General features: G+C 37.8%; 1 protein-coding gene across 2 annotated transcripts in view; it reads right to left on the bottom strand.

Annotated features, from left to right (window-relative positions):
• LOC126236994 (general transcription factor 3C polypeptide 1) overlaps positions 1-27,649 on the bottom strand; it is a 351,606-nt gene that overhangs the window by 55,720 nt on the left and 268,237 nt on the right. For both annotated transcript variants that reach the window (XM_049946720.1, XM_049946718.1), the window contains exons 25-26: positions 23,466-23,655; positions 15,035-15,124 (exon numbers count right to left, since the gene is read on the bottom strand). In XM_049946720.1, coding sequence (XP_049802677.1) covers positions 15,035-15,124; positions 23,466-23,655 — 280 coding nt within the window. The remainder of the gene's footprint in view (positions 1-15,034; positions 15,125-23,465; positions 23,656-27,649) is intronic.

Genomic DNA, 27,649 nt, shown 5'->3' with positions numbered 1-27,649 from the left:
TGTTCAGCAAACTAGATAAAGAGGCAGTAATGTCACACCTCAGTGAGAAATATGACACATTTAACTCTGAACATGAGGATGTAGAAGAACTGTGGACCAACTTTAGAAGAATAGTTGACCATGAACTTGATAGATATGTACTTAGTAGAACAGTTCATGATGGGAGTGACTTTCTGTGGCATGCAGTCACTACAAAGAAACTTCTGAGGAAATAGAAACTATTCCATAACAGATATAAAATAAAACATGGGGCTATAAACAAAGAAATGCTAAATGAAACATGTTTGACTGTCAAGAGGATAATGCATCAAGAATTCAATGATGACTGTTGCAGAATATTATTGAAGGAAGTTACAGTTGTGTATAAAGGGTGTTAGTATACTATAGCTGATCTACTGACTGCAATGGACAAGAAAGGAGCTGTAACTGAGGGCAGCAAAGCAAAAGCAGAAATGCTGAACTCTGTTTGCAAATGTTCCTTAACAAAGTACGAGGGCAATCCCCAAAGTAAGGTCCCCTATTTTTTTATAAGTACACAGACATGTTTATTTCTACAATGATTTACATCAGTTTACAACTAGAACATTTAGCTATTTTCTGACATAATCATCATTTCTGTCGATGCATTGTTGTAGACGCAGTGGCAGTTTTTGTATGCCTATGTCACACCAGCTCGCCGCCATGATATTCAGAATATTATGAACCTCTTATTTCACCTCATCATTGGAGTTGAGTTGCTTTCTGGCCAAATGTTCTTTTTGATAGTCACTGGGCGCCAAGTCAGGATTATAGGGTGGGTGGGTGATTATGTTCCGCTGAAACTGTTGCAAGAGAGCAGTGGTTTGCCGAGCGATGTGTGAGCGAGCGTTTCTACCGTATCTTCCTTCGTCGTCGGTGTTGTCGTCGTTGCCGTGAGGCACCATTATACCAAGTGGAAAGGTGCGTCGCTCTTAGAGCATGAGATATGGTAACCTTAAGTCACTGACAACACACAATGGTCACGGTAGCACCTGATTCCAGAATAGCTGCAGTAGTGAGGATCTACCCCCTCTTGACCAGGTCCCCAAAACTTAACTTGTAATAAGATCCCTTCGAGACAAATTGTCATAAAGATCATCTATAAAGGCTTCATACTACGATAAGAAATGTTACAGTTTATGGAATAATAACAGATACGACCAAACTGTCTAGTTTCTTCTGTTTTATTTAACGTAACTTTGTTCACAAGTTTTATTTCGCATTCACCACTCATTTACACTCTGATGTGGAGTACATGCGAGTGCCTGAACCCTAACTCTCAAGTTCCATCGAAACCCTTTGACGAACAGTTTTGGTTGCTCGATGCCAACAGTCAACGATAATGATACAGTATTTTGTAATTGACTCTTCTAGTTCAGCCACCGCCCTCCACAAATTTTTGTTAGGCATAAGACAATTACACACTTTTCTCTCCGGTCTGCTATTATTAAGGGTTCGCGTAAAAGTTAACGTTTTTCTCCTTTTCATAAATTGGAGCCAGCTCTCCGCGGGGGGAAAAAAAAAAACGGTCTCAATACCGTGTCCCTCATGAGACGCGTATAGATGTATCCCGGAAATGACCGTCCTGTAGGTGTACTCAATTTAATGACTTTTGTGTAACTAAATGTCCTTTTGTTACTCTGATTGTATATCATAGTTATTTAAAACTCGCCCCTATATTTTTTCACAATGCACAATTAGCACTTCTTCACTTGTTTATTTCTAAGAGTAAACAAAAAAAATGACGCCGTATCATCGGCTTCGTCGATATAAAGCAAAACAAGCAAAACACCTCAATATGCCCAATTTTACCTCTTCTTATAGGATCAGCTACCTTACTCATTAATTTACTACATATTATTTCCAATAACACTAAACAGGTATCACCGTTATACTTTAATTGTATTCAAAAGCACGTTATTATTATTATGACTGACCAAATCGTAACAAATCGCGCGGCGTGCGTTTTTAACGATAGCTTTACACTCGCCCAGCCTTTATTCATGCAATATTATATATAAATATACAGACAGGACCGAAAGATCGATCTCTCTACCATAACCAATAGAGGCAAATACGCTATTCAAGTTCCGTTACATCTATCTTGACTCATATTGTTACATGTTGTCATGGAGAATGTGTACATCCTTGCTCAACATTCCTCTTCTCTGGTTCTGATTACGTTGAAAAATAGCTAAATGATCAAGCTGTCAACTGATGCAAACCATTGTAGAAATACTTATAACAAAATAGGAGACCTTACTTTTGGGATTACCCTCATAAAATATGGAGGTATTGCCACAATTTTATTCTTGTGCCACTGCAAGGAAGAGTGTCACAGATGCTAGTGTTAATGGTGCTGAGAAACAGCTGAAATCGCAAAAACTGAACAAAGCTCCAGGGTCTGACGGAATTCCAGTCACATTCTATACCAATTTTGCATCTGATTTAACCCCATAGAATACTATAGACTCTTGAAAAAAAAAAAAAAAAAACAAACTGTACCCAACAATTGGAAGAAACTGCAAGTTACACCTGTCTACAAGATGAGTGGCAGATGTGATCCACAAAACTGTCACCCAATATCTTTGACATCAATTTGCTGTATAATCTTAGATAAAATTTTGAACTCATGTGTAATGATGATGATTTCCTCCATATCAACTAGCATGGACTCTAAAAAACATTAATCATGTGAATCCCAATTTGTACTAGTCTTCCATGACATCTTTCAAGCCATGGATCAGGCAGTCAGGTAGATTCAGTATTTCTTGATTTCTGAAAAGCATTTTACTCAGTATCACACCTATGCTTACTATTGAAAGTATGATAGTAAGGGGTATATAGAGAAATCTGCAACTGGACTGAGGATGCTTGGTAGGGAGGGTGCTGAAAGAATATCTTGTATGGAGAGCCATTGGCAGACGCACTAAGCAAGTGTGTGGGAACTTGCTGTTCATGCTATATATCAATGGCCTAACAAACAATATCAACAGCAACCACAGACTTTTGGCAGATGATGCATTTATCTATAATGATGTACTTGTGGCATAGCAGGTGGATCCTCCCTATCTGTATGGTTCTCTGTTCCCATAAAAACCAATTTTTTTGCTAATTTTCATCGAAAATCCAATAATTTATCTACTGACATGTACTGGTTGGTTGGTTGTTTGGGGAAGGAGACCAGACAGCGTGGTCATCGGTCTCATCGGAGTAGGGAAGGATGGGGAAGGGATTCGGCCGTGCCCTTTCAGAGGAACCATCCCGGCATTTGCCTGGAGTGATTTAGGGAAATCACGGAAAACCTAAATCAGGATGGCCGGACGCGGGATTGAACCGTCGTCCTCCCGAATGCGAGTCCTGTGTCTAACCACTGCGCCACCTCGCTCGGTACTGACATGTACTGTCCATATAAAAATCTCGAACTTCTATTAAGACTGAATTTTACTTAAATTTATTATTCTGATTCTCATTTTAAGTGTTCTGATAACAAATGTGTAATTAGTTTTCATTAGGACATCATTAATTAAAAATTAGAGTTAACTGAAGTTACACTACATTTCACAATATGCAAAAAACTTATCAGCTAAAATTTATATCTGAGAAAGGTGACCTACAGTATTTAAATAATAAGCATTCCAACTTTCCTACACAGCACTTTAAATTACCTGCAAGTACTTATCTTCTGCAATAATTAAAATCAAAGTTCATATCCAGTACCATTTTCAATCGCAGATTTTGCAGTAGCAACAGTTAGATTCTGTTTCTGTACACTTTGACACACAGCAATAATTAATTAACTTAACAGTTAATAATGTTATGGAATTTATCATAATTTGCAATACGGTAATCATATATTTAAATGAGGGACTTCACATTGCAGAAGAAAAATAATGTCAATTCTAAATTTGTAATCAGCAACATTTTTCTGTAACCCAAAATTCTACTGGTTCTTGTACATTACCTAAAGCAGTAAATTCCAACCTAGCCAAATTTTAAAGCATAATGTAATTTTCAAAATAACAACTTGATCTTACACTCACCTATAGCTGGTTGGACATCAACCAAAATTGGCAGTCCATGGTTTGAAAGTAAATGAGTAATATCTGTGTTGGAGCGACTCTAGATGATGACTCATGCCACTAATATACATCTTCTGTACATGAGAATATGAGTTCTGGTCACTGTGAAACTCAAGAACTTTAAAGTTTCATCACTTGTAAGTGATCTCTGTAATTTAAATTAGTGAACATTTGAAATGAACTGTGTTATAATTACCAAGAGCGTGAAATGTAATTTTCATTGCAGTGAACTACATCTGTGTCTACATCTGCAAACCACCATGCGGTGCATGGCAGAGGGTATATCCCATTGTACCAGTTATTAGGGTTTCTTTCCGTTTCATTCACATATAGAGGACAGGAAGAATGAATGTTTGAATGAATCCCTCTGTATGTGCAATAATTATTCCAATCTTATCCTCACAATCCCTATTTGAGTGATACACAAGGGATTGTTGTGTATTCCTGGAGAAATCGTTTGCAGCTGGTTCTTGAAACTTTGTTAATATTCTTTCGCAGGATAGTTTATGTCTGTCTCGAAGAGTCTTCCAGTTCAGTTTCTTTAGTAACTTTGTGATACTTTCCCACAGATTAAACAAATCTGTGAGCATTCATGATGCCCTTCTCTGTATACATTCAATATCCCCTGTTAGTTCTATCAGGTACAGGTCCCACACACTTAGCAATATTCTAGAACCAGTCACATAGTGATTTGTACGCAATCTCCTATGTAGATTGAATACATTTCCCCAGTATTCTACCAATACAGCGAAGTCTACCACCTCCTTTACCCATGACTGAACATACGTGATCATTCCATTTCATATTCCTACAAAGTGTTACACCCAGGTATTTGTATAAGTCGGCTGATTCGAACAGTGACTCATTGTTGCTACAGTCATACGATACTACCTCTTTTTTGTTTAGTAAGTGCAAAATTTTACATTTCTGTATATTTAAAGCAAGTTGACAATCTCTTCACCACATCTTACCAAGCTCTGACTGAATATCTACTATGCAGCTTCTTTCATATGGTACTTCCTTACAGGTAATTGCATAATCTGCAAAAAGGCTGATTTTACTACTAATACTGCAAGGTCATTAATATACAACATGAACAGCAAGGGTCCCAACACACTTACCTGAGGCACATCCGAACTTACATCTACAACTGACAATGATTCTCCATCCACGATAACATGATGCATTTTTAACTTCCCTCCCACTCTCAAATTTGAAGTTACATTAATATTACTGAATAATATCTGGTTACTTGAATGGATACTTTTGGGCAATATTTTTACACAATTATCTCCTACTCTTCCAGGTATAAAATTAATTACTCCAGCTGGAAAAAAATCTCTGTCGTTCTGCAGAATTCTGGCGAGCGTTGACTCTGAAAATTCTTAAAATAATCAGAGGCACAATCGTACGCCATGGGGAAGCCGTCTTGGGCGCTATTACGTACTCACTGTACAGCTTGGAAATCAGAGTCCAAGTTGTGTATCAATTCTGATAAAGTACAGAATTTAATCTGTTAAACAGAACATAAATGACCGTGGTGCAGGCTTCACTGATTTCCCAGGATACAAAGTTGCCTATGAGTTACAACACACCAAATAATGTTCTGAGCCACAAACAAAGGAGAAGTTAAAATAACCAGAGAACTGAATGTACCTTTTCCATTCATGAAATTATATTTTTCAATAAAAAATTTTCCTAGCCACATTCCAGTATACATCATCCTCTTGTACGAGATGAAAGGTTATCATAATTCATCAAATTACATTCGGTATTCAAAATGGCAGCTTACAACAATGCCACTAACTATAATTCCACTGCAATCTCACTCTCTGCAATTCTCAATCAGAAGTAATCTGTCCGTTGTACACAAATAATCTGTCCGTTGTACGCACAATGTTGCACATTATATCCACATAGTCTTTATATCACAAGTCGGAGATAATCTGTCTCTCTTAGTAGTAACGAGTCTTTGAGCCATAAATCACTTGCTCGGTTATGTGTGAACATTTGCGCTACATGAGAAAAAAGTTCTACTACATGTCCTCCCTACCAAGATGTCCTTAATCCAGTCACAAATTTCACTTGATACCCATATGATCATATTTTTGACAACAAGTGTAGGTGTGGTACTGAATCAAATGCTTTTAGGAAATCAAGAAATACAGCACCTAACTGATCGCCTCTATCCAAACCTTTCAGTATGTCATGTGAGAAAAGTGTGAGTTGGGTTTTACATGATCGATGTTAAATCCATGATAATTGGCACTGAGGACGTTCAAATCACTCTAGGCACTATGGGACTTAGCATCTGAGGTCATCAGTCCCCTAGACTTAGAACTACTTAAATCCAACTAACCTAAGGACACCACACACATCCATGCCCGAGGCAGGATTCGAACCTGTGACCGTAGCAGCCGTGTGGTTTTGGGCTAAAGCGCCTAGAACTGCTCGACCACAGCGGCCGGCACTGAGGAGGTCATAATGTTCAAGATACATCATTAAGTTTGAGGTCAGAATACATATTAAGATTCTACAAATAATCAACAAAAAGGATACTGGATGGTAGTTTTGCGGATCACTTCAACCACCATTCTTGTAGACGGGTGTGACCTGTGTCTTTTTCCAAGAACTGGGCACAGTTTTTTATTTGAGGGATCTACGACAGATTATAATTAGGAGATGAGCTAACTCAGCCATAAATTCAGTATAGAATCTGACAGGGATTACATTGGGCCCTGGAGTTTTGTTCAATTTTAATGATTTCAGCTGTTTCTCAACACCACTGACACCAATACTTATATCATTCATCTTTTCAGTGGTCCGAAGATTAAATTGGGGCAATTCTCCTGGGTTTTTTCTTGTAAAGGAACATTAGAAAATGGAGTAAAGCATTTCAACTTTTGCTTTACTATCCTCAATTTCAGTTCCTGTCTCATTCACTAGGGACTGGACACTAACTTTGGTGCCACTAACAGCCTTTACATACGACCAGAATTTCTTTGAGGTCTGTGAAAGATAACTTGACATTATTCTGCTATGGTACTCATTGAAGGCATCACACATTATGCTCTTGACAGCCAAATGTGTTTCATTCAACATCTCTCTATCTATAACCCTACACTTTGTTCTACACCTATTATGCAGTAATCTTTGTTTCTTTTGAAGTTTCTTTACAGTGACTGTATATCATGGAAGTTCCCTCCCACTGTGATCTGTTCTACTGGATACATATCTATCCAGTGCATGGTCAACTATTCTTTTAAACATGATCCAGAGCTGCTCTACATACTCCTCACCTGTGCTGAAAGTTGAAGTTCCTCACTGAGATAAGACACTACTGACTTTTTATCTGGTTTACGGAACCCATATATCTTCCTACTTGTTTTAGTTATCCTTTGTACTTTAGTAATCATTGTTGCCACAATCACATCATGGTATCTGACACCAGTTTCAATGTGGACATCTTTAAAGAGGTCAGGTCTATTTCTTGTCATTAGATCCAATATATTTCCATCACGAGTGGGGTTCCTAACTACCTATTTCACTTCGTTTTCAGAGAAGGTACTTAGTAAAGTTTCATAGGATGTCTGATCATCACCAAGAACAAAACTATAATTTTCCCAATTGACTGTTGGATGATTAAAGTCTCCACAGATGATAGCAGTATGACTGGGAAACTTACCTACAAGTGAACGGATGTTTTCTCTAAAGTTTTCCGTTGCATCAGGAGATAAATCTAGTGGGTGATAGAAGGATCCAGTTATCATTTTATGCCCACCCCTGATACTGACTCTTGCCCCAACAATCTCACAAGCAGCTTCATTTTCTACTTTGGCAGATTTGAGTTGCTTGTCTACTGCGACAAATACACCACCTCTATCTCCCATTCGCCTATCCTTCCGATATACGCTTAAATTTTGCCCAAAAATCTCACTCCTATCAATTTCAGGTTTCAGCCAGCTTTCTGTACTTAGTATTATGTGAGCTTCATTGTTTTGCATGAGCGCTTCAAACTTTGGCACTTTGTTGAGAATGCTTCGTTAGTTTACCATTAGAATTTTAATACTCTCACCTGTGGTAGGCATTTCTTTTGATCTTACACTGATACGTCTGAGTTTCCTACAGCTATTGTTCTCGGTGTTGGATGGAGAGTCTCCTAATTTAAAAAGCCGCTGTGTGCACCGCACACACACACGCACACAGCTACCTGAGTAGCAGCCTCTGATGTTTAGTGCACACCTGGCCCTTTTAGGGGGACCTTACAGTTCTCAACCCCACGGCACAAGTCCAGGAAGCCATAGCTTAGCTTGTCAAAGAACTTTCGAAATCTCCTTCCACTTGACTGAGAACCAAAAGATGATGATCAGTTCTGGGGACAATGCTGTAAATTGTGAGCTTCGTTCAAACTCCATGTGCAAAGTCGGTCTTCTCAACCTTCTATGCCAGTCGCTGGAATGACCTCAGAGACCAGACGACAGACGTCATTCGTTCCAACATGCATCATAGTCTCTAGCTGGTTGCATCCTGTTCCCTCGTGGTTACTGGAATAGCCTCTTCAACATACTGAAATACTGAATGAGGTCCCCAGGCATACACACTGAGCGTACTTGGTGTCCTTTTTTGTCCCTTGCTGCCATTTCCCTAAGGTGTACCATCATTTGCCATACATTTGAACTGCCGATGATTAATTAATAGACACCTACAATTTTTCATTTGCCTCCTGCTGACAGTGGAAAAAACAGATTTCCCCAAAACAGGGGAAGTGAGCCCCACTGGCTCAATTTCAGTTTTAGTGAAAGGCAGCACCTCAAAGTTGTTGGTTACAGGGATCGGTACAACACCGTGAGCCCTCCCTGGTCCCTGTCCACCCTGTACAGGATGCCTAGATCTACCACTGAACATCACTCACAGTCAAGTGGATGAATAATGACAGATCTTCCACTTTCTGCAGAGGAGACACGATCCTTGGGAGAGGACACTTCTGGTACAGATATCACAGGTACACAACTCTCGGGAGCTCTTCCAATACACTGATTTGCAACAGCTGGCAATCGTTTGACAACAGATAGGGTGATTTCCAGCTGCTTACAAACTATTGTTGAACTCAGTGATTCATGTAATGGACTCACTTAAATGAAATACCTGAGTGTAATTCTCTGTAACAGCAACTGTGCAAAGTGAGAAGCATGATATTTTTGTATCAATAGGAACATTGTTTTGCACCACAATTAAACCTACAACTCCGCCACTGGGCTGTGATTGCTAAGCACTGTGGGATTTGGTTCGGGGAGTTGCATAAATAATTTGTTTGTAGAGTAAAAACTCAGAACCATTACAAATAACTGAATTTTGAAGAGAATAAAGTGTGTGTGTGTTAATGTCATCTAAAATGTGTTGTCAAGTACACTAAGGAACAAACACCACCCCACGGTCAATTAGATTTTCAGCTTTGCAGTGATAGAGACTGGCACTACTGACGATGAGACTACGAAATTCAGGTCAGTTTCGTCCATACTGTCTGAAAAAAGCTACACAAATATTCAGTCATATCTGGACAAGGCTTCTAAGTGGTGCAAAGACTGGCAACTTGCTTTAAATGCTCAGAAATGTAAAACTGTGCACTTCATGAAATGGAGAAAACATACCATACTAAGACTATAACATCAATGAGTCACACCTGGAGTTGGTCAACTCATACAAATATCTGTGTGTTGGGAGATGAAATGTAACAATCATATATTCTCAGTCATAATTAAAGCAGATAACAGACTTTTAGTTCACTGGTAGAATACTAGGGAAATACAAGCTGTCTGCAAAGGAGATCAAATAACAGGGATATTGAAAGTATACAATGGGGGCAAAAAGAACAGTAATAGTTTGCTGAATAAATCAATATGGCAGACAACTGAAGATAGACACAAACTATTCTGAGAAAGCCTACTCCATGAGCCAGTTTTTGTGGGGAATCTATGAATATACTGTACTACAACTCCCTATGTATTGCTCATGCAGGGATAACAAGGACAAGATTCTACTGAATTACAGCACAGACAGAAGTGTTTAAGCAATCATTCTTCCTCAGCTCCATATGTGAATGGAACATGGAGAAGCCCTAATAACTGGTACAATGGGAAGTACCCTCTGCTATGCACTTCACTGTCGTTCACAGAGTATGGGTGTAGATGTAGATATCCAAGTGAATGGCTGCTTGGTACACCCACAATGCCATGGTCACAGCCCTGTGGAGGCAGTATTATGATAAGGGAGGACATTCAGTCAGGCTTCTATGGGACCTGTGGCAGAAAGTGAAGGCACCATGACAGATGTGAACTATGTGAACATTATTGTGAACCACCTGCATCCCTTCATGCCTGATGTATTCCTTACAGGTGATGGCATCTTCCAGCAGGATAGCTGTTCATGTCACAAGTCCAGAATCATTCAACACTTATTTGTGAAGCATGATGGTGAACTCACTCTGTCCTGGCCACCAGTTTTACTTGATACGAACCCAGTGGAACACATCTCACATGCCATAGGGTAACAGTTCTGTATCTATAAACCTCTGGCCCATAATATTGTGAGAATGTTGTAATATGTGCATAAGCATTTGATACCACATACCTCTGGAAACCTCCAAAGGACTTTCTGAATCCGTGCCACACAGAAACATAACTGGATTGTGTTCCAAAATAGGACCAACACAGTATTATGCAGGTGGACACAATTTTTAAATCATCAGTGAATGCATACCTGTTAGGTACCAAAGTAACCTACTTAAAAAGAGTGGGCATCTAAACTCATTTGAGATGCAGTAAGGGCTTTGGACAATCTTGTCTTTATGAAATTTGTGGCAACTTATTTTAAATAAGCAAATTAATGAAGTATAAACAAGTAATCAAAAGCCACAACATTATGGTGCATTGTGAAATTCTTATTTGAAAGTGAGTTGAAAAACTGAAGCAAGTAATTAAGTATGCAAGCAACAGATCAAGTTCCCTGAATTTCTGACTTGACTTTGAAGAATATTGCTTACAAGGGAACCTCCCCATCGCAACCCCCTCAGATTTAGTTATAAGTTGGCACAGTGGATAGGCCTTGAAAAACTGAACATAGATCAATCGAGAAAACAGGAAGAAGTTGTGTGGAACTATAAAAAAAATAAGCAAAATATACAAACTGAGTAGTCCACGCGAAGATAGGCAACATCAAGGATAACGTGAGCTCAAGAGCGCAGTGGTCCCGAGGTTAGCGTGAGCAGCTGCGGAACGAGAGGTCATTGGTTCAAGTCTCCCCTAGAGTGAACAATTTTTCTTTATTTTCGCAAAGTTATGATCTGTCCATTAGTTCACTGACGTCTCTGTTCACTGTAATACGTTTAGTGTCTGTGTTTTGCGACAGCACCGCAAAACCGTGTGATTAGTAGACGAAAGGACGTGCATCTCCAATGGGAACCGAAAACATTTGATCCCAAGGTCATAGGTCAACCGATTCCTCCACAGGAAAACACGTCTGATATATTCTATATGACACTGGTGACGGCATGTACGTCGCATGACAGGAATATGTTGTCGACCCACCTAACTTGTACACTTGGCGAATGGGTAAAAAGATTCTTCTACGTTGCCCAATTTAGATTTTCTTGTGGATGTGATATTTACTCCCAAAAAAGTGATGAAAACATAAGAGTTTGTCACATAAACTGCAACAAATGAATCAAAAGTCTCACAGTCGCACACTTTTCCCTGTGCTCTGTCAAAACATATGTTTTTAACATTTTCAAATTTTTCCGTGTGTAGACCGTCAAATCCTGCATATGTCCAAGCAAATCTGAACACGTCCTGGAATTTTGGAGAGTGAAGTTGGTTATGTGTGAGAACCTGAACTTTGATAATTGTCTGAAAATAAAAAATTAAACTTTTCGCTCGAAGGAAGACTTGAACCAAGGACCTCTCGTTCTGCAGCTGCTCACGCTAACCACGGGGCCACAGCGCTCCTGAGTTTTGTCTATCCTTGATGTTGCTTATCTTGCGCATGGACTACTCAGTTTGTATATTTTGCTTATTTTTTCATAGTTCCACACAACTTCTTCCTGTTTTTTCGATCGATCTGTGTTCAGTTTTTCAAGGTCTATCCACTGTGGCAACTTATAACTAAATCTGAGGGGGGTGTGATGGGGAGGTTCCCTTGTTAGGAGTCCCTCCTATGATATATTCTATAGTGTCATCTGGCGAAAGGGATCATTATCGAATCAAGGTAGGAAGGTAGTGTGTGAAGCATCACACACAAAGATTTATGATTCATTATGATCTGGTTTAGTCAGTATGTGATTGTCAACATATATGCTCACTAAATTAGAAGAGGTAATACTACAAGACCCATTTATTTTATGAAAAACTACTCATACAAATCTGGTAGCTGTCAGTTAGTGAGAACATTAAAAAAGTACACTTGCAATCCTGATCAAACTTTTTGTATCACTGCTGTACAATATGAGATGTTGTGGCACATGTATGAACTTAAAAACATCTGACATGCTAACACAAATATATTTGTACAAAGGAACAAAAATTACAAAAGGCAACCACTCATTTGCAACTGATTCAAGGCTGGTGCACACATATATAGGACCAAAAAATTCTATTAGCTTTTGAGATTTTGCTCTTTTCTATGGGGGGTAGTCAGAAAGTTTTAATTACCACTTAAAATAGTTATGTAATTAATTTTTTCCAAGTGTACATCTGCAGTCCTAAAAACACTGATATCCTCACACCCCAGTATCCATAACATGCTGTTATATATATATATGAATATAACAGAGGGAAACATTCCACGTGGAAAAAATATATCTAAAAAGAAAGATGATGAGACTTACCAAACAAAAGCGCTGGCAGGTCGATAGACACACAAACAAACACAAATATCCACACAAAATTCAAGCTTTCGCAACAAACTGTTGCCTCATCAGGAAAGAGGGAAGGAGAGGGAAAGACGAAAGGATGTGGGTTTTAAGGGAGAGGGTAAGGAGTCATTCCAATCCCGGGAGCGGAAAGACTTACCTTAGGGGGAAAAAAGGACAGGTATACACTCACACACACACACACACACACACACATATCCATCCACACATATCCATCCACACACACACACACACATATATATATATATATATATATATATATATATATATATATATATATATATATATATATATATATATATAACAGAGGGAAACATTCCACGTGGAAAAATATATCTAAAAAGAAAGATGATGAGACTTTCCAAACAAAAGTGCTGGCAGGTTGATAGACACACAAACAAACACAAATATACACACAAAATTCAAGCTTTCGCAACAAACTGTTGCCTCATCAGGAAAGAGGGGAAGGAGAGGGAAAGACGAAAGGATGTGGGTTTTAAGGGAGAGGATAAGGAGTCATTCCAATCCCGGGAGCGGAAAGACTTACCTTAGGGGGAAAAAAGGACAGGTATACACTCGCACACACACACACATATCCATCCACACATACAGACACAAGCAAACATATTTAAAGACCAAATGGTCTTTAAATATGGACCAAATGGTCTTTAAATATGTTTGCTTGTGTCTGTATGTGTGGATGGATATGTGTGTGTGTGCGAGTGTATACCTGTCCTTTTTTCCCCCTAAGGTAAGTCTTTCCGCTCCCGGGATTGGAATGACTCCTTATCCTCTCCCTTAAAACCCACATCCTTTCGTCTTTCCCTCTCCTTCCCCTCTTTCCTGATGAGGCAACAGTTTGTTGCGAAAGCTTGAATTTTGTGTGTATATTTGTGTTAGTTTGTGTGTCTATCAACCTGCCAGCGCTTTTGTTTGGTAAGTCTCATCATCTTTCTTTTTATATATATATATATATATATATATATATATATATATATATATATATATATATATATATATATATATAGGCACAGCCCACTGATTATGTGGAGCTTGGCTACAATATTTTATTTTGGCACTTCTAACAGGGTGCTATAGTAGTACTACGGTGCATAGATCTTAAGTTTTATTGGGAATACAGACATGTACTAGAAAACAAACAAAAAATTAACTATACAACTTTAATTCACGTGATAATTAAAACTTTATGACTAACCCTCATGCACTAAATATTAAATATTCTCTCTCTCTCTCTCATGCACGCACGCACGCACGCACGCACGCACACACACACACACACACACTTCTAACGCTAGTCGAAGTCTTCTTGCAAGTTGTGAACAGTGTACTGCCCATCCAAATTTCTACCCACATTCTTTGTTGTATTCTGATCCAGTGCTGAAGTATCTTCAAGAAAAATTGGGAAGAAATGCTCAAAACAGTCAAGAGTGATTACATTGGGAAGACGTTTTTGAAATTTTCTAGCAGGTTCTCGCAAGATGTACAGCACATTTCTTTGACTGTCTGTCAATTAAGAATTTTTAAAGAATTCTGTTACACTCTTACATCCTCTTGCCATTTAAAAAAAGTCTGTGCCCATATTGGCACCCTTCTTTACATACTTTCAATGTACCTGTTAGTCCTATCTGATATAGTTCTCACGCACTTGAGCAGTAATCAAGTATGAATCATACAAGTGTTCTATATGTATGGATGGCCACAGAAATTGACCCAAGAGGGGCTAAGAACCTAAAAAAAAAATTGTATCTGAAATCCATTTCCAAGTGTTAAGATTGTGCTCCAGGACATGCTTGCATTTGGGCACACACTTATAGCATGGCTACAGAATGAGCCAGAACTGGTTGCCAAGTTGTAGTCAATGCTTAGGGCTGCCAGGTTTCCTCATACAATTAATGCACTGTATAAACACACAAACCACTTTTATATGTAAAACGAGAGATTTTATACTGTATGGTAAATCATATCCATAATTAAATACTTTTTCAATTACCTCTATTATGCGAGCATAACCTTCATCCACTTCTGAAACCTTTGGGTTGAGTGTAATGATTTGGTCAGGTATCTCCAAATCAAATTCAATCTACAAAGAAGAGGAGTGTACAAGTATTATATTAAAAGACAGCATAAAAAAACATATTTTAAAATAGAAAAATAGCCTTCTGATAGTTACTTTCATTAGTCTCTCTAAAGCCTTGTCGCTACTGGCATATTTAAGTATAAATTAAGATGCAGAGCAACATATAATGCAACAAAACGTAGCTGTGATTTATTACTAAATGATAAAACTATGAACAGCAGCAGAGTTGTGAGGAAAGCTGTGATATCAGAGGATGAGACAGATTAATGACTATTGATAAAAGAATAAAGATAGTACCAATATTATGAAAAGGAAACTTGTTACTCACCATATAGCGGAGATGCAAGTTGCAGATAGGCAGATGGAAAAGACTTTCACAAATAAACTTTTGGCCGACAAGGCCTATGTCAAAAATAGACGACACAGCCACCCACTTGCCCCCCTTCCCCTCCCCACATTTATTAAACAATTGAAAATCCAGGATGGAATGTAACAATATTATAAAAAGGGAAGTTGCTACTCACCATATAGTGAAGGTGCTGAGTCGCAGATGTGCACAACAAAAAGACTGTCACAAATACGCTTTCGGCCAACTAGGCCTTTGTCAAAAACAGACCACACACACACACACACACACACACACACACACACACACACACACACACACACACAAAACTCACATACATGTGACTGTGTGTGTGTGTGTGTGTGTGTGTGTGTGTGTGTGTGTGTGTGTGTGTGTGTGGACATGTGCGCGTGCTTGTGTGTGTTTCATGTCTAGTATATGGTGAGTAGCACCTTCCATTTTCATAATATTTTTTACATTCCATCCTGGATTTTCCATTCTTTAATAAAGATAATAAGAAAGATGGCACTGAAATACTATTGTGTAATAAAACGGCTAGATGATACTGTTACATAAGTGGAAGGCACATTAATAATGGTTAATAGGTGATATTTTTATTAATCGTTAAATGCCACAATTGCAATTAGATCCATCCAAATAGGTAAACAGAATTAGACAAATTTAATGGAAAGAAATCAGAATTCTCAGTGTGGTGGCTTTACTGTGTAATATATAACAAATAGCCCAAACCTTCAATCAGTTTGATAAAAGGATGTTGTTGTGGTATTCAGACTGAAGACTGGTTTGATACGGCTCTCATGCTACTCTGTCCTGGGCAAGACTCTTCATCTCCACATAATCTGCTTCCTATGTTCATTGGTCTCCCTCTACAAGTTTTAACCCTCACACTTCCCTCCAATACTAAATTGGTGCTCTTTTGAGGTCTCGGAATGTGTCATATTGACCAATCCCTCCTTTTAGTAAATTTGTGACATAAATTTCTTTTCTCCTCAATTATATTCAGTATACCCTAACTAGTTACATGATCTAACGACCTTATCTCCAGCATTCTTCTGTAGATCCACATCTCAAATAGCTTCTATTTTCTTCTTGTCTAAACTGTTTATCATCCACATTTCATTTCCATACGTGGCTAAACTACAGACAAATTCCTTCAGCAAAGACTTCCTATCACTTACATCTATGGGGGTGTGCTGAAAAGTAATCCCTCCAAATTTTTATGTTCCAATCTTAATATTGTGCATGTCATGCACATTAGTTTATTTACTTTTCTGCTTCACTGACACAAGTTGACCACCTGCTGCTAGAGGGCTCCAAACTGTAGCATGTAGCACGACCATGTATAATGTAACTATGTCGGTGTGTAAGAAACAGTGTGCTGTAGTCCCTTAGAAAACTGAAAGCATGAATACGAACAGTTCATCCACACAAGCAGCACCCTTTCTTTCAGCATGACAATGCCAGACCACAAACACACAAGCGCTGCAACATCTGCAACAACCTGATTCCTGGGGTTTACCGTCATCCATCATCTGATTTTCACCTGTTTCCATAACTTAAGGAACACCTTTTAGGACTTCATTATGATAATGATGAAGCAGTACAAGCAGAGGTGAGGTTGTGGCTCCATCAACAAAGTCAAATGTTCTACTGTGATGCTATAACAAGCTGGGCTGTTGCTGGGAGAATGTGTCCATTGCCAGGGTGACTACATTGAGAAATCAATACGTAGACATGAAGAATAAAGATGTAGTATGTTAATAAAGTTTGTTTCATTTAAAGAAGTTTTAAGCATTTTCACATAAAAAATACAGAGGCATAACTTTTCAGCATGCCCTTATACAGGGAGTTTATGAGTGAATATCGGGGTTTTAATGCTTTATAATATTTATTACATTAAACTTACAGTTATAAATGTTATGTAAAATGAAAGAGCAACTCAAACAGTTGTGTTTGGCACCAGTGCGCATGGTGCGCCACCTCACTGGCATAGTGAAGTACGTGACTGGTTGAACTTCACTGCACCCAAGCGCTCGATAGGCCGCAAGGGGCCCAATGACAGGGCTTGCTTTGCATGGCCTCCACGTTCACCCGACCTAACGCCATGCGATTTTTTCCTTTGGGGCTTCATCAAGGATCGTGCGTATGTGCCTCTGCTACCAGCAGACTTCCCTGAATTAAGAAACCGGATTGAAGTAGCTGTTGCTACATTAACTGAAGACACGCTTATCAACATTTGGGAAGATCTCGGCTATAGACTTGATGTGTGTCGCGTGACAAATGGTGCTCACACTGATGATTTGTAAGGTTCTTGGTAAAACTGTGGGAGTTGCTCTTTCATTTGACATCTCATTTATAACAGTAAGTTTAATATAATGAATATTATAAACCGTTAGAAACCCAATATTCATTTATAAACACCCTGTATATTCAGTGTTAACAAATTTCTCTTCTTCAGAAATGATTTTCCTGCCACTGACACTACATTTTATATCTTCTCTATTTCAGCATCATCAGTTACTTTGCTCCCCAAATAGCAAAACTCATCCACTACTTTTAGTATCCTATTTCCTAATCTGATTCCCCCAGTATCACCTAATTTAATTCAGTTACATTCCCTTACTCTTGTTTTGCTTTTGCTGATGCTCATATTATACCTTCCTTTCAAGACACTGTCCATTCTATTCAACTGCCCTTCCAAGGTCTTTCCTGTCTCTGAGAGAATTGCAATGTCATCGGTAAACCTAATTTCTTTTTCCTGAAATTTAACTCCTGCTCCAAATTTTTCTTTGGATTCCTGTACTGCTTATTCAAGGCACAGATTGAATACTATTGGCATTGGGCTTCAACCCTGTCTCTCTCCCTTCTCAACCACAACTTCACTTTCAAGCAACTCGATTCTTATACTTGCCGCCTGGTTTCTGCATAAGTAGTAAATAGTCTTTTGCTTCCTGTATTTTACTCCTGCTACATTCAGCATTTCAAAGAATGTATTCTAGTCGACATTGTTAAAAGCCTTTCCTTAAGCTGTCTTCTAAGATAAGTCATATGGTCAGTAGTATCTTGCAAGTTCCTACATTTCTCAGGAAACCAAACTGATCTTCCCAAAGGTAGGCTTCTACAAGTTTTCCCATTCTTCCCTAAACAATTCGTGTAATTATTTTGCAAACATGACTTATTAAATGGATAATTCGGTAATATTCACATCTGTCAGCACCCCAAGTCTCAGGGTATTTCGTTTGTCTCGTAACATCTTGGATACCATATGGAGTAGCTTTGTCCTGATGGAATGTCATCTTAAAGGAACCTTGTTCGACTTAGGTCTTCAATTGCTCTGTCAAATTCTTCTTGCAGCATCATATCTCCCATATCATCTTCATTTACTTCCTCTTCCCTTTCTATAACATTGCCTTCAGCTTCATTTCCCTTGTACAGCCCCTCTATATTATACTTCCACCTTTCAGCTTTCCCTTCTTTGCTTAGTACTGGTGTTACATCTGAGCTATCGATTTTTATACAGCTGTCTCTCTTTTATCCAAAGGTCTCTCTAATTTTCTTATAGGCAGCAATTTTTGGACTAGTTATACATCCTTCTGTATCCTTACATTAGTCGTCTCACCATTCCTACTTAGCTGTTTTGTACTTCCTGTCAATCTGAATTTGTAGATGTTTGTATTCCCTTTTACCTACTGCATTTGCTGCATTTTTATATTTTCTGCTTTCATCAAATAGATTAAATATCTCCTCTGATATCCAAATCAAATAATGGAAAATATAGGGTGGAAAGCAACAATATTATGAAAAGAATAGTCGCTACTCACCCCCCCCCCCCCCTCCCACACACACATACACACACACACACATTCAAATGCAGCTCACACACATGACCACAAACTCTGGCAACTGAAGCCAGATCAGAGTCTGGCTTTAGCTGCCAGAGACTGTGTGTGTGTGTGTGTGTGTGTGTGTGTGTGTGTGTGTTTACTTATTTGATCTTTTGCCACCTTCACTATTTCATTTTTCAAAGCTACCCATTTTCTTATATTATATTTGTTTCCCCTATTTTAGTCAACCATTGCCTACTGCTCCTGCTGAAACTCTCGGAAACTCTCAACAACCTCTGGTTTCTTCAACTTACCCAAGTCCCATCTCCTTAACTTTCTACACTCTTTGCAATTTCTTCAGTTTTAATCTATGGTTCATAAATGATAAACTTCGGTCCGAGTTCACATCTGACCATGGGAATGTTTTACAACTTTAATCTGATTCTGAAATCTCTGTTTTACCATGATATAACCATTCTGAAACCTTCTGGTGTCTCCAGGTCTCTTCCATGCTTTCGTGTTTTTTTTAATTTTATTTTTATTTATTAGATTTAATTAAATTTATTTTGAGTGCTATAATAGGCATGTGAAAATTTGGTTTTTGGTATTAATGTGTTTATTTACTGCAATATTTAGCTTAACTTTGCTTCCTGCTTATGTTACTCATCCTTAGATTGTGTAACACAATTTTTTGTTAATTGTATACATAAGATTCTTTAACTGATATGTTATTTACATTGTATATATCTTTTATTGTATTTATGTAAGTTTTACTTGAACTATGAACAGTTTCACACATTTCATATCCTTTTGATTGACTCCTTACCTGGATCTAAGGAACACTAAATAAATAAATAAATAAATAAGATCACTGATGTCCTACCATAGAGTTTGAAGTTGGTTATATTAATATTGTTATTATACATAATACCAACAAAACAGAAGTAATTCTCTGTTGAGCCAGTCCACCAGAGTTACAACAATACATGGGAATGCAAATTATATTTTCCCTAAAGTAATTAATTGATTTTCTGTAAACAGATTTTCTTTTGTCTTTTTGAGTACTATGTTCATTTTCATTGCATAGTGGATTTGATACTAACACATAAAAGTCAGAACTGAGAACCTACACAGAAACCTGCCCTGTTGTTGTTGTGGCCTTCAGTCCTGAGACTTGTTTGATGTAGCTCTCCATGCTCCTCTATCCTGCCTGAGCCTCTTAATCTCTTTCTGGAACTGCTTGCTGTAATCATTGTTGGTCTCCCTCTACGATCCCCCCCTCCCCATACATTCTCTTCCCTTCAATATTAAACTGGTGATCCCTGGAGGCCTAAGAATGTGTCCTATCAACCAGTTCCTTCTTTTGGTCAAGTTGTGCCACAAGTTTCTTGTTCTTCAATTTTGTTCAGTACCTCCTCATTAGTTGTGTGATCTACCCATCTAATTGCCAGCATTCTTCTGTCACACTATATTTCAAAAGCTTCTCTTCTCTTCTTAAATGTTTACTGTCCATGATTCACTTACATACATGACTACACTCCACACAAATACTTTCAGAAGAGACTTCCTAACACTTAAATCTATACTCAATGTTAACACATTTCTCTTCTTGGCAAATGCTTTTCTTGCCATAGCCAATCCACATTTTACATCCTCTATAATTTGAACATCGTCAGTTATTTTGCTGCACAAATAGCAAAACTCATCTACTAATTTTTAAGTGTCTGGCTTCCTAATCTAATTCCCTTAGCATCACCTGAGTTAATTCAACTACACTCCATTATCCTTGTCTTGCTTTTGTTTATGTTCATCTTATATCCACCTTTCAAGACAATGTCCATTGCGTTCAACTGCTCTTCCAAGTCCTTTGCTGTCTCTGACAGAATTGCAGTATCATCAGCAAACCTAAGGGTTTTTATTTCTTTTCCCTGAACTTTAATTCCTACTCAAAATTTTTCTTTGGTTTCCTTTACTGCTTGTTCAATGTACACATTGAATAACATTGTGGATATTTTACAACCTTGTCTCACTCCATTCTCAACCACTGCTTCCATTTCATGCCCCTCAACTATTGTAACTACCATCTGATATCAGTACAAGTTGTAAATAGCCTTTTACACCCTGTATTTTATCCCTGCTACCTTAATACTTTCAAAGAGAATATTCCAATGAACACTGTCAAAAGCTTTTTCTAAGTCTACAAATGCTATAAATGTAGGTTTGCCTTTCCTTAACCTATCTTCTAAGGTAAGTAACAGGGCCAGCATTGCCTCACGTCTTCCAACATTTCTCTGAAATCCAAACTGATCTTCGCTGAGGTTGGCTTCTTCTAGTTATTCCATTCTTCTGTAAGGAATTCATGTCAGTATTTTGGAACAATGACTTGTTAAACTGATGGTTTGGTAATTTTCACACCTGTCAGCAACTGTTTTCTTTGGAACTGGAATTATTACATTCTTCTTAAAGTTTAAGGGTATTTTGCCTGTCTCATACATCTAGCACAGAAGATGGAAGAGTTTTGTCATGGCTGGCTCTCCAAAGGCTATCAGCAGAGCTCTAATGGAATATTGTCAACTCTCGGGGCTTTGTTTCAACTTATATCTTTCAGAGCTCTATCAAATTCTTCTCATACTATCATATCTCCCACCTCATCTTCATCTACCTCCAATTCCCTTTCTATAATCTAACTTTCTAGTTTAGACCCTTTATATACTCCTTCCACCTTTCAGTTTTTCCTTCTTTTGTTAGTAATGGTTTCCCATCTGAGCTCTTGATATTCATACAGCTGCTTCCTTTTTCCCCATAGGTTTCTTTAATTTTCCTGTAGGTGGCATCTACCTTGCCCCTAGTGAAATAATCTTCTAAATCCTTACATTTGTCCTCTAGTCATTCCTGCTAAGCCATTTTGCACTTTCTATCTCATTTTTTAAACATTTGTACTCCCTTTCACCTGCTTCATTTGGTGCATTTTTATATTTTCTTCCTTCATCAATTAAATTCACTATCACCTGTGTTATTGAAGGACTTCTACTAGGCCTTGTCTTTTTAACTATCTGATCCTCTGCTGCATTCGCTATTTCATCTCTTAAAGCTACCCATTTGTCTTCTACTGTGTTCCTTTCCCCTGTTCTTTGTTCTAGGAGGAGGAGGAGGATATTAGTGTTTAACGTCCCGTCGACAACGAGGTCATTAGAGACGGAGCACAAGCTCGGGTGAGGGAAGGATGGGGAAGGAAATCGGCCGTGCCCTTTCAAAGGAACCATCCCGGCATTTGCCTGAAGCGATTTTAGGGAAATCACGGAAAACCTAAATCAGGATGGCCGGAGACGGGATTGAACCGTCGTCCTCCCGAATGCGAGTCCAGTGTGCTAACCACTGCGCCTTTGTTCTAGTCAACCGTTGTCTATTACCCTCTGAAACTCTCAACAACCTCTGGTTCTTTCAACTTATCCATGTTCCATCTCCTTAATTTCCTATCTTTTTCCAATTCCTTAATTTTTAATCAAAAGTTCAAAACCATCAAGCTGTGGTCAGAGTACACATCTGTGCCTGGAAATGTCTGACAATTTAAAATCTGGCTCCTAAATCTCTGTCTTACTATTATATAATCAAACTGAAACCTTCTGGTGCCTCCAGGGCTCTTCCATGTACACAACCTTCTTTTATGAATCTTAAATCAAGTATTAGCGATGATTAAATGATGCTCTGTGCAAAATTCTACCAGATTATTTCTTCTTTCAATCCTTTCCCAGGATCCACATTCACCTACTATTTTTCCTGCCCAACGAGGATGAAATTCTCAGTTGATATTATTGGAAAGGAAAGCAGCAAAGCCTATCAGAGAAGACAAGAACTGAACATATGTATACAACTTACAACTGAGATAACATATGTCCCAACACATTTTGAAGTGCTAAAGAAAGAAAGTATTTTTCCCCTTTGTGGGGTATTAGGTACCCAAGATATAATTATTTTGTGAAACAGTGATCTATGGATCTGCCGAAATTATGTTCGTAAATGTTTGGTATAGTTCATATTCCGTTTAGCCACATGATAATGTATTACTTCATATTTCTTTTTAATACTTGGATGAAGCAGAATCAGGGGCATACTGTAGCATTGATAGTTTCATTTTTTACAAAAACTTTCTTACCACTCCTTTACAGAACAGTTCCACTAAAGCTGCAGTTGATCCACCATCAGTTATCATCAGTTTCAGACCTCTGTCCTCAGGATTACTTTCCCAGTCATTTGATGTATGCCAGTTCTCCAAACTCAATGACATGGTGAATGACTGATGGAATATTGAATATTGATAACTTGTTTGTAATATGTGTCGATAGCTGGAAAAGAATGATCAGTATTGAGAATCAAACGAATGTAATTTTGTGCAAAGAGGTATTGTGTTTTAAGAAATTAAAATTACTTCGTAACAGAAATGGCTCAAGAGAAAACACATTTGCATTTATCAACAAAGATTCTCGGAATTAACAGGTCGATGTCTTATGACCTCTATGTGCAATATTAACAATGTCAACCAACAGTGACTTTTTTGTCTAAAACTGTCATTCATTTCCTCAGACACTGAATGTCAACTCAATTCCTCATACACATTTCTAACGGCTTGTACATTATGTACCCACCGCAACTGACCATACAACAGTTTGAAGAGTATCAGTGCAGATATAGATGTAGGTGTATAATAACTTTACAACTGAAAATACTTTATATTTTTCATCAGACTGAAGACAAATGTGTCCTGATGTAATAAAACTGTTGCACCAACTTAGTAACTCATTTATAACTTTGGCACAATGGCTGTAAATGTTATAGTGAGTAAAGTTTCTGCAGGAAAAACATAGCTGTATGTTTCAAGTAATTATGATAGTGAAATGTCAAAGCTTAATGAGTGCTTATGAAGCTTACAGAAACTGGTGAATGGCTTAAGAAATTGTGTTATCAATCGACAAAATGAAAACCTGAAGTTACGAATGGAGCTTCACAAATCATGTGCGATAATTAAGGACAAAAGCATAAAATGTCTGTGTGTGAGAAGGTAAATTACAGAGGTAGGATTTCTGGATCTAAATTGCTATCATATTTTGCAAAACATGTCTCAGTTGTAGAAAAAAAATGTCGATGTCCCACCTTCAAGTGACAGTAATAATTAATGCACAGAAAACAATGAACTTCATAAAAGTTTTGGTGACATGGATAAAAATGTTTATCAGAATGTAAAGAAGAAATCAATAAACAAAATGGTTGGCATCCTCTTCCTAGCAGACAGTCAAGGTAGAAAATTAATAAACTTTTGCACGGTGTTAAGAAAGATCTTCAAGTGACTACCATTGTCATACCTAGTGCAGTAACAGAAAGTGCATTGATGAAAAATCCCTAAAGAACATGGAGCAACAAAACGATTAAAAAAATATTTACTATCAGAATATTCAGTCTGTAAGAAAGAAATTTTTTGAATTAGAAGTCTTCTGATCAACTGTTATTTGTAATGTACATCTGATCCATATCAGTGAGGAATGGATCAAGGATGAAGAACTGCTAATTTCTAAGTTATAAAATTTACAACTGGCAATAGGTATAGTCAGTTACGTAAAAGAGGTGGTGTCTGCCTACCTCTTGTCAAAAACAGGGTTAATTTCCACAAATTAAACAAAACCGATCATATCTTCATAATAAAGAAATCAATTATTTATGCATACATATTTCTTGATGGCACTCTTTCAGAGTTTTTAATAAATCTGGAACATGTACTGCATGTGCACAGTTCAGAAGGAAACAAAACTATTAACTGTTAATTTTTCCATTTATTACTAAATTCACTAGACCTTGTGGCTACATTTAATATGGAAGGTATTGTCAGTTAACCCTCTAGAATAACTGCTATCTCCAGTAACCTTATTGACACCATTTTTATTTATAATTCTTTCACTCCATTATTAAATGTTGAAAATATGTTGACTGGATTGTTTGATCACTAGGTGATCTTGATAAAATTATAGTTGTCTTGCTGTGTCTCCTCTGACAAGCCAAAAATTACATACAGACTTTTAATTAATGATTCCAAGAATTTAGAATTTATTAGATTTATGCTATATCATGAATCCTGGAAGGATGCATTCAATGAGGATGATACTAATAAGAAAGCAAAAATATTTACTGATACTGTGGACCATTATTTTAATATTGTCTTTCCCCTTAGAAGACCAGTAACTTATAGCACAAGTATACTATTTTATGTAAGGTGGATTGCTGAAACCTCCTTAGTATTTCCACATTTGACGTTTGACTTTGGCTTCTAAGCACTCCAGGATGGCAAGTGGGAGAATTTTGTAGGTTTCTGGTAGCAGGGATATTTTCTATGTAGTTGTTCATGTTTTCCATGCTGCCTCCCTAATGCAATGAATGGAATGGGCTATTTTCCAGGCTATCGGTAAGGTTTCCTCAATCTAATTTCTTTTAGCTGCTGTTGCAAGATTTCTATTGATTCTTCAGAGGCAAAATTCCACTGTTCTGTAATGACTGAGTCTCCTGCGGCACTTCGCTGCTTTTGAGACAGGCAATGTGGTGCTTGATTTTGTCTTTGACAGACTGTCCGGTCCCTAGGCACTGGACAATAGTTTTGTTGGCCTCAATTGGGCTTTTACCTTCATCAAGATCCAGTGTCAACAACAATGACCATTTCTTCTTTCTCGTTAAATTCTTCCGAAATCGTTATTTTGTTGCATTCATATACTTCTTTCTTCTTTTTTCTCGATTGATTGTAACATAATATGCTACAGTCTGGCTTGATACCTTACAGAAAGCAGATGCTTTTTTCTGGGATATCCAGTTCTATACGAAATAGACCTACTGCTGCATGAACAAATCACAATTTTTACAAAGAAAACTGTTGAGCTTCAGTTTTGCATGTCTCAAGTCCAATTGGTGTTCTAGATCTGTATACTACCCTGCATCAGATACTGCAATAGGCCCCTACACATGGTACATCCTTAGCAAGTGAAAACTTGCCAACAAATATCCTTACACCACAAATCCATTTTACAAACCACATTGCAATTTTCTCCGGTATTCTCATGTAACAAAGACTTGAATTGTTATCCACAGATCCTTCTGCAGCCATATAACATATTCACTGCTCCATGTCCCACATCTACACTGTCCATCCAATAAGTCCCACGACTGATTTTATTCCTGGTATGTAAGCAACATCAGTGCAGTGACAACTGAACTAACAACTGTAAACAACAAATGTGAACAGGCAATGTTAAGTACTAGGCATGTGGCTTTAGTGTGTCAACACTGTTGAGTCACAAATTGCAATGGAGCACCAAACTGAACATCTCTAAATTAACTGTTCAAGACAGTCTCCAGAACTGTTTTGAAGAAGAGAGAAATTTGTTCAAAGTTCGTCCTGCACACCTTGAGCAAAAAAAAAAAAAAAAAAAAAAAAAAAAAAAAAAAAAAAAAAAAAAAAAAAAAAAAAAAAATAGCATGGACACCTGCTGGAACTTGACTGAAATGAAAAACGCATAAAATTTTTTCGTGGAAAAAATCTACACAGATCACAAAACTTGGTGTTATTGGTATGAATGTACAACAAAACAACAACACCAAGATCAAAGAAGGTGTGAACATGACATGCGAGCTAAGTAAAATCCCAAAGAAGGAATTTTCTGCAAATTCACATTACTGTGTGAAAGTTTTGTGTGTTGTATATCAAAGTGGACTCATCATCATCATCATCATCATCATCATCATCATCATCAGTGTTCTGCCAAAAGGCAGGTTTTCCCATGGTAATTCTCCAGGTTGTCTGGTCTTCTGCCATCCTCTTCAGGTCTGCATAATGTTCTCTTCCCTTTATGTTGTCTATCATCTTGTATCTCCTTCTTCCTCTCAGTCTTCTCCCACAAACCAATCCTTCCAAAGCATCAGCCAGTAAGCACTCCCTTCTCAATTAATGTTCCAACCAGTTCTTTTTCCTTTCTCTTACAGCCCTCAGCAGACATCTTCTCTCACCAACCCTTTCCAATACTCTTTTATTACTCACTCTTTCCATCCAGTGGACTGAGACTATGTAAATGACCCAATACATTAAAACCAGCATCTTAAGTTTTTTTATTTTTCATTAATCCAATCATGAAACTTTTTGGACTGATGGGGTATTTCATGTGTTCACTTCATGTTTGTCTCTTTTTCCTCATCAAATACCATCCAGTTTCACCTTCAATATTCCTTTATACTGTTTACCCATACTTACCTGTCCCTTTTGTTGTTTGCATTCCTTTTCCCCTTCCCTAGTGATATCTCATCCCAAAT

Source organism: Schistocerca nitens, chromosome 2, assembly GCF_023898315.1.
Source record: "Schistocerca nitens isolate TAMUIC-IGC-003100 chromosome 2, iqSchNite1.1, whole genome shotgun sequence".
In the NCBI taxonomy this organism is placed as follows: Eukaryota; Metazoa; Arthropoda; class Insecta; order Orthoptera; family Acrididae; genus Schistocerca; species Schistocerca nitens.
The sequence above is the reverse complement of the archived record's forward strand: the minus strand, read 5'-3'. Positions and strand labels throughout refer to the sequence as shown.